The 9,296-nt window shown below is 41.5% G+C and overlaps 1 protein-coding gene across 1 annotated transcript; it reads left to right on the top strand.

Moving 5' to 3' along the window:
* Nucleotides 1–4,689: 4,689 nt before the first annotated feature.
* Nucleotides 4,690–8,323, top strand: LOC123180094 (uncharacterized). The gene is made up of 3 exons (XM_044592054.1): nt 4,690–5,382; nt 5,480–5,700; nt 7,447–8,323. Exons 1-3 carry the CDS (start codon nt 4,755–4,757, stop codon nt 8,038–8,040), a joined length of 1,443 nt encoding a protein of 480 aa, XP_044447989.1. The 5' UTR covers nt 4,690–4,754; the 3' UTR covers nt 8,041–8,323.
* Nucleotides 8,324–9,296: the final 973 nt, after the last annotated feature.

The raw sequence follows: 9,296 nt of genomic DNA, 5'->3' as shown, positions 1-9,296 counted from the left end.
CAGTCGACCCCGCCCTGCTCGAGACCTCACCCCGCTGCCGCAATCGGTTCCGCCCCGACTAACACCGCCTCCGCCCCCGGGCTCAACACCATCGTGCGCGACCTCGCAGCCCGGGAGGCGGCCGCCATCCCTCTCCTTCCCGGCGCGCAAGGCAGGAGCTCAGGGGAATGGGCCGGCCCGGACCTGGCCTTGGACCCGGCCCTTGTGCCCAAGTCCAACTTGAGGGGCCACGGGCCGACCTACGTAAAGAAGAGCCAGTGGCCTCGTTGGACCGTTTGCTTGTGGTTGATGCAAATTTTTGTTTTAACAAGATGTTAAAATTAGCCTAAAAAACAAGATGTTAAAATTAGCCTAAAAAACAAGATGTTAAAATTAGGCACGGTTTAATGGAATCTGATTAGTGTAAGAATTAATAAGATTTCTAGTGCATGGTTAATAGAAAAAATTAAACTATTTGCTTGTGGTTTTATACGTGCACATCTTATCGAAACATATCAACACAATTATGTTGTTTATATACTTGAGCGTTCATGAGAAATTATATGACATACCGCGTAGCAAAATCAGGTCCTACGACAACATCGGCGCAACGGAGATTGCAGCTTTTGTGAGACATAAGACTATAAGGTGGGCCGACCCGACTGACCCGTTGGGTCACCCAGTGCCGACTCTGTTTATCCAAATCTTGTTTGAGACCGATCCATATGACCCATTGGCCTTAATATTTTTTTTGATCGAGTCAGCGACTCGGCGGGCCAACCCGGCACATTCCCATCGTGAGCAGGGGCACTCGCATCCATCGCTCGACCCCGCGAAAATTTCATCAATTTGATATGTTTCTCGCTCAGTCATTCGTTTCTTTTCTTTATGTTCTTTCTTTTTTAATATAAATATACCCATGCACATCTTAGATTTGGTTAATATCAAAGCAAAAAAGGATACAATGAACAGTCAACTAAACACAATACAATCAGTAAAAAGAATAAAATTATACTCAAAATTACACCGGCCTTCTTGTACGGTCACCTGTTGGAGATTGAAAATTACATTGAACCAGCAATAAAAGATAGGGGCACCTAGAAATGCCAAAGGACGATGTTATCACATCAAGCCTGTTGTTGTTGGGGGAAGACAACCATTGGATCGTCATATCAGGCTTTGAAGATGCCAATACCTACTCATCCATTGGGACGAGATCTAAATCGTTGAAGCAACATCGGTTGGAGCAGCACCTCACGCAGCACAACCTTGCAATCCATCACCAATGGTTTAGAGAGTTGGAGAAATCAAACCATGTCGCAGAACAACACGAAAAAGATGTCAAAGTCAACGCACCAACAAATTAGGGGATACAAACTCTCACGGGCCCTTCATCGATGCCGATCGGATGTCGTCGAGCTACAAAGAAACTTGAGAGGCCTAATTCCATTACGCAATAGCCGCCACCACCTCGTCAATGTCGTAAGGGAAATAGATCTGAAGGAAAATAAAATGAGGCAGATGGGTCACCACTCTAATTGTTTTGTCCATTTTGCATCACTTTTTGTTCCTTATTTTTTCCATAATAGTCATAGGATTTTTAGAACTTCACCATGCTCGTGCACCATTTTAAGTGATTTTACCATGATCTTAAATGAGAAGGATATTATCTATTTTGGGGTCAAAATCATGCTAATTGACGTCATAATAACCTTCCATACAAATAGAAGATCACATGGGAGGAAAACCAACCGCACATGATGTTACAGAGGAGAAGATGGTATGTGAAACAAGCATAGACACTCGTATCGTACGGTGCCGCCACTCCTTGGCTTACTACTTCAACCTCATCTGATCGGATCTAAAAAGGATGAACATAGAGGCCAGAACTACAAACTAGAAGTAGAAAACCTAACTTCTGGACCTCTGGAAGGAATCCAGAGGGGGAATTATCAAAAGGGCACCACTATGCCATCACTTCAGAGACTCCGACATCGATCTTCATCATCATTGTCATCCACATCTTCAGCATCAATCCCTTCATCCATCTCTTCGTAACAGCGAACCCTAGTGTGGATTTGTATGTGTGTTACATTAATCATTCATCTGATATTATACCACTCTTGCGGAGTGGGGAAACTCCTAGGCTTCAAACTATTATACCACTCCTCCACATAATCTTTTAATCAAAAAGGAAATATATTGGTTATTAAGTATTCCCTATTCGCATCTTTCTTAACAAGGATACCAACAATTGAGTTGATCTTAGTGAAGTGATCAAGTGCCTTTTCATTTTCATAGCTAGGATCAAATTCAATCAAAGTAATTATCTCGAGTTAAATATATAATTCATAAGCATTATCTTTTATGCATATATGAGAGGTACCAAACTTAGTATCAGGAACAAAAGTGTTTCAGACGTTTTTTTAATAGTTCAATCATACCTTCGACCTAGCTTCATCATCGTAAGCCATAATTTCTCTAGTGAATTCTTCATCAAGTTCTACAGGCATAGTGGGTAGACCAATTTATATCGTTTAGTACGTTTGACATTTGATGTTTCAAGTTTTTAACATTCTCAAGTTCTTTAGCTTTAGCAATATGAGGCTAAAAGATCTCCAAGTGGAACAAAAATATCAAGCATGTTAGAAGCATCATCATAATTTTCCTGAGAAACACAAGTAGTATCAACTACATGTGACATATCAGAATGTGAAGGGTGTGTGTTTGATAGTGGTTTTGGTGATGGTGGTGGCAGTGTCACAAGTCGACTTAAACACAGTAGGTAAATCAAATGTAGAACCAGTACATAAGTATGTACCTTGTCTTGTCTTGGAAGAAATGATCTTGCTTCCCCATGATGGAGAACTAAATTCAGAAAACAAATAACTCTCCAAGTGAACTTATAAATAGAGTTATGCTCTCCCGCAATGGTGCGAGAAAATAGTCTTGATAACCCACAAGTGTAGGAGATCGCAACAGTCTTTGAGGAAAGTATCAACTTAAATTTATTGATTTGACATAAGGGGAGGCAAAAAATATTATAAGCCTTAGCGGTTGGGTTATCAATTCAACCACACCTGAAAAAAAATGTTACATTGAAAAATCATATGTGATAGCAAAGATGTTAACCAGGGCGTAAGTTTGTGTATACCTTATTTCCAAAGTACTATTAATTTTTTGGCAGATCTCTTAAACTAAATAATGGCTAGTAGTTTTCTAAATAAACTATATGTATTTCTGTTTTGGTCGAGCTAGCAAACTACTGAGGATAACAAATGCGACCCACAGTGTATTGTAATTAATCAGTTTGTATAGTCCAATTCAATTAGCTTTTCAAGTCTAAACATTACATTGCTTTAGCGTTGTTCAATGACGGATTGACGGGTGTGCCATGCGGCGTACGAACTCATCGATCTTGTTAGTGTATATAGTGCCAAATACAAGGTGGCGACAGCTTCGTGTCATGAAAAATCCTAAAAGAGAAATTGTTAAGGGTTTCAGGATGGAAGATAATTATATGCCAAGGGAGGGCATAAGGTGGTAAACTGGGGGCCTTGCACCCTGCCCATGTGGGCACCTGGTGCCCCCCCCCCCCCCCCCCCCCCCCCCCGAATTTTTCATCCGAAGGTAATTTGGGTATTTTCCCAAAAAATCCGAATACTTTATTTTTGCACAAAATAACTCCATGAGGAAGTTGTGTTGAAAATAACGCCAGTCTGAATTAGTTTTATTCAAAATTACGCAAGTTAGAGAGCAAAACAAGCAAACATGCCTAAAAAAGTAGATACATTTAAGACGTATCAACATTTTATCAATAGAACTTACAACTCTTAAATATGGCGTAGAACTTGGCCGATCTATTGGATGCAATCAACTGATCATTAACTCAAATAGTATGGAAGCCATAGAAGCTATGAATGAAGGTAGCATATTTGTAGGAACTGGGGCAATCGATTTTGCTGACTATTATCATATTTGAGTTCCTACATATTATCTAGAACACTATTATAGAGAGGCAAACTTTGTAGCTCATGAGCGTGCTATCTTAGCAAAATCATCAACGCTGATGCACCACCAGCTATTACCCTATTGCTTCTAAAGGATGCAACATTGATCGCAAATGAATAAAGAGGTGGTGTAATGAGCATATCTCTTGGCCTTTTCTCATGACTGCCTAGGGAACTATGGCTTCTTCGCCTCCCATCGGCGCCGCCATCGATGCGCCTCGTCTCCGGAGGCCTTAGTGCTATGGAGGCGCGGTGGATCTCGGGCCTTGCCGATGAAGGGTTCCTACTCCGTAACTGAGGGAGGACAACAAGTTTTGCCCGACTCGGGTGAGGTAGGGACAATGGTGACAGCACGCCTTCGGCTCGATTCAGTGTTTCTAATCGTTGCTAGGTAGCCTACGGGCCTGGATGTAATTTTTATTATTTCTGGCATTTTTTATATTGCCATGGCAGTTGATGAATGGATTGAAAGTCTCCCTGCAAAAAGAGGCGGTGTATATTATTATTATTATTTTAAGTAAATGATGGAGTAGATATTTTTTGAGGGGAGAGTAAAGAAGAGGCGGTGTATAATGTCAAAAGAAGAAAAACGGGGCGGCCATTGGGCTTTCGGATCCAAATCGACCCAAGTAGGCGGCTGGCCAGAGAAGCCCAACCGAATACCCGGCATATATTGCCCAACCCCGAACCCCCAACCTGGCCCTATCCCCAAATCCCCCACCCAGAGAAAGCGATCTAGGCTTTTCTTCCGTAAGGAGAGCGGCGATGGCGGAGACGCAGGCGGAAATCGATTCTTACATTGAGCTTTACTGGGCTGATAGGATGGAGGCGTTCTTGGAGGAGGAGGAAGCGGAGGAGGAGGCGGAGAGAAGGGAGAGTGGTTCCTGCGGCGAAATGAAGAAAAGGAAGACGGCGGCGGGAGTAGGCTCGAAGAAGGCGGCGGCGGCGGCGGAGGATCCGGTTGAGGAGAGCGACATCCAAGAGGGGGCAGTGGAGTCGATCAGTACAGCGAAATCGAATCTGGCGAGGACAAAAAAGATTCTAAACGCAAAGATTGCCAAGCTTGTGGGAGTGAAGAGCGGGGAGGGCCCCCATTATAAGACCAAGACGATGACCGAGGAAGACGTCGCGGCGGCAGCCATGTACAGAGCCAAGGGGGAGGAGACGCACAGGAACCAGGATCGGAAGGGGGAGCTGGACGCCGTGATCAAGTGGATCGCCACGGGAGATCCCGAGGCAATCAGGATCTCGGACCAGTGGATGGCTGAAAATGTGGAGGCCATGAAGCTGGAGCCAAAAGATCCTACCGACTGGCTGGACGAACAAGCCAAGGACTACCGTGAATTCTGGGATCTTCATTGGGCTGGCTCCTTCGGTAAATGGGAGGATATCAGTAAGCAAACCCAAATCTTCCCCCTATCTACCTTCTGATCAATTGCTCTTGGAAATATCTAACCAAATAGTCTTGATCGATTGACATCAATCTGCAGCGCTTATTCAACCCATGCTTTACACGGACGGGAAGCCTCCGCAAGATGTGTACCCTATCCGAACTCTGCAGGTCTTTTCGGTCCAAGTTGCAGCCATCACAGAGGAATTGGGGTGGCCACTGGATGTCTTTGGTATCGTTGCCGCACGCGACTCGTTGGATCACAATCGCAACATTATCTTTGGCCGTCAAAGGGATAACTGCCAAACCATCGACAGTGAGGTTTGTATATTCGTCTCACAGTTATTTGGTGCCTATGTTACCTCTGTGAACACTATTTGTTCTGGTATTCACATGACTTCAAATTATATACAAATGTACTGGGCTATTGGGAGAGATATATGATGAAATTACTCTCTACTGTTATTTGGTGCCTATGTTACCTCTGTGAACACTATTTGTTCTGGTTTTCACATGACTTCAAATAATATACAAATGTACCGGGCTATTGGGAGATATATGATGATATTAGAGATTTAAATTACTTATTTTAGGCTTTGCGGAGATGAAATACACATACCCTTGGCATATGTTAACGTCAGTGGCTTTTGGTTTCTCTGAACTATGATTACAGTTAATAATTCATATCAATACAGATATGCTCCTTCCGTTCCTAAAATATAAGTTTTTTTAGAGATACCAATATGGACTACATACGGAGCAAATTGAGTGAATCTACACTCTAAACTACTTCTATATACATCCGTATGTAATCCATATTGACATCTCTAAAAGACTTGTATTTAGGAATGGAGGGAGTATAAGTTTGCGGGGGTCCGTGATATTGCTACCAAGTTCCATGCATGAAAGCTTGGTGATTCTAAACCAGCCATTGTAAACCTGATTGTTACTAGGAAATAGCTTCACGAAAAAAATGGTACTACCTCCCGTCCGGTTTATAGGGCTTATCTTGAAATTTTAGTTTTTCCGTTTTACTCAGTTTGATTGTTTCACCTTGGTTGGTGAGATTTTTGAATTGAGCCCTATAAACCGGAAGGGAGGGAGTAGTAGCTATTGCCAATGGTTATGAGAAATCATACCAAATGATCAATCCTTGGAGTATTATAAGTATACTAGTGTAAGTGGGAATCATTCCTTTCCTTTTTCTGCAAAAAATTCTAAGTTCTTAAAGGATGCCACATAAGAAATCAACGACATGAAATCACATGTATGCTTGCATGGTGTTCAATTTTGTTTGAGTTGACTTACGGGTTCGAGTATAATCTCTGTGCATTTCAAATGTCAAGTTTGTGTAAATTTCTTCCAGGCCGATATAGGGGAATAGTGACTGCACTTTTTACCCTCTCTTGACTGTTTCCCTATGAAAATAATCGGCCCTTGACAATGTGCCCCCACAGCGGATAGGCAGATTCTCGAGTCTCTTTCCTCCTCCAGTTTGTTTGAGACCAGTCACCAGTATTCTATTTTTTTTTTGTACTTGATAATTTCTTGTGTTCTCCTGTGAAATTCTGCTTGCAAATGTTTTAGCACTGTTTTCAATCTATTGGCAAATGAATCTCTTTAGAAAATTGCTTTAGAGTATATGCACCCCGTAGCAAAAAAAATTTGTTTGTCTCTAAATCGTTTGGATCCTGTGTACAGTTTCCTAGTATATGTTTTGATTATGCTGTTCAATGTTTGCCTCTCCTTTTGCTTTAGTATATATACATATTGTTAGTTTAAATTGGTTCTTCAAAACGTGAGGGTTTTGAAGATCAACAATGCTTGCTGACCCAATTCGAACTTATTTGCTGTTACAGTCTTGGCAAAGTCTGCCTTTTAGTGTTTGCTACCAAAAGATATTTACTTCAAGCTCTTATTGATAAGTTTAGCTTGATAAATGGATTACTTCTCCATGGATGCATTGTTCCTTGGTGTCAGCATATATTGGTTTTCTTCCAATCCAGTCGTTCCAGTTGTATTTTTCGATAAATAACACATAATTTGTTTTGTAAATTTTGCATGCAGAATCGATACCTGACACTGACAGGTCCTACCCGTGCTGTTGTGGTTGTGGATCCTGTGTTCTTTGAGGTTGACTTGCGAGTGAAGGGCAAAACTGAATCTGAGGATAGAGCTTTGAGCTATCTAGTTGTTAGTTGTCGTGATTCTGGCTGTCGTGAATCGTACATGTTTAAACGTGTCGAAACTAGCAAGCTTAGCACAGTGGAATTGACATTGGCTGACATGGCTGAATCTGTGGAGGCCACCATCAGTGTCAGAGTTGTCGATGGGGAATGGCCAGAAGGCTTTGGAGGTCTAATTTCTGCCCGTACCGCCAGTATCAGTGACATGGAAATCAAGTTGCTTGCTTTCGATAAACTGCCAGTTGCAGCTGATGGCACGATACAGCTTTCACGCTGTGTTTTGTCTGTCGAAGCTGATGGAATGCTGAGAGTCTCTGTCATGGCAATGGCAAATTGTTTGAAGGATCAAACTGTTGAGGAAGATTCTAAAGCATTCACAGCCAGGGAAGCCTCCAGAAGCATGCGTATGCTTGAAGTTGGTTCTTGTAAGCTGGAGGTCACCATCGCATGGTCTCTTGTCCCGGCCATGGTCTAGGGAGGATGTAATGGCTTGGTTTAGTTAATGGATAATTGCTGTTACCGTGTTGGTGGTTTGTGTTTAATGTTATGCAGTGAAGCTGTTATTTCTGGAGTGATGTGTGTTGTTAGTGGTGCCTTTATCCTGGTTTGATTAGTGTCAAGTACTATATTATATGTAATGTGGGCAGATTAAGATAGATTTGACTATGTAATGTGGGCAGATTAAGTACTATGGAGTACTTGACTATGTAATGTGGGCAAGTTAACTTTGATTTGACCATGTAATGTTGGCAGATTAAGATAGACTTGACTATGTAATGTGGGCAAATTAAGTTACTCCCTCTGATCCATATTAATTGACGCACAATTGTTGGTATAATTTTGTAGTACTAAAGTTGTATTAAGTGTGTCAATTAATTTGGATCGAGGGAGCACTAGATTTTATTTGTTGTTTTTTTCATAGTAAATTGTCTTGATCAACGATTCTTGCATTGAGAGAAGCAATGCCAATTTGTGGTCTTGGTCTCGTTTGGCCTGGAGATGGCGCGAATGAAGGACACTTAAAAGTAGAGGGACGGTAATCATTGCTTAGAGGTGCATGGAAATGGAAACAGTACGCAGTTTCCGTCAGTCAGTAAACACTTTTTTTTTAGAATCGCCTCTCTTATTGATATTTTTTGGGAATTAAATATCTTGTTCAATCAGTCAACTTGTCAATGCTATGCTACTTGTTTTGAGTGAAAAGATCAACTTGTATTGATTGGTAGAAAGAGTACAATTTATATATGACTGGAAGAGGTGCGTCGAACAGACTTGACGATTCGAACAGTCATACCCTAAGTCGGTTGCTAATTACAGGGATGCAACAGTTTAAAAGAGACACGTCCCTTGCTATGCAACCGCACAGTGTTTAGGCAAAAGTAGATTCCTTATTAATTAATCATAATTAATTAATTCTAACACTACTTTCATTCATCATGACGTACACTGAGAATTTCATATTGTCAAATGAAATTAGTAGAGAAACACAATCTCTCAGAGTCACTTACGCCACAGGAACTATGGCATTTTGATTGTTATTCCCCGGGTTAAATTTTGAACATTATTTGATTGTTATTGTATTTCAAAGTCACGGCTTCTACGAGTAGGCATAAAGGCATGACTAGTTCCACGAATCTCACTACATTGACCATAGTAACCTCTTTCTCGTTTGTCAAGATGGAGGTAAGATTTGAACAACCACGTACAACATCACATTTGACACATGAGGAA

The sequence above is a fragment of the Triticum aestivum genome, chromosome 1D, assembly GCF_018294505.1.
Source record: "Triticum aestivum cultivar Chinese Spring chromosome 1D, IWGSC CS RefSeq v2.1, whole genome shotgun sequence".
NCBI classification, from domain to species: Eukaryota; Viridiplantae; Streptophyta; class Magnoliopsida; order Poales; family Poaceae; genus Triticum; species Triticum aestivum.
The sequence above is the reverse complement of the archived record's forward strand: the minus strand, read 5'-3'. Positions and strand labels throughout refer to the sequence as shown.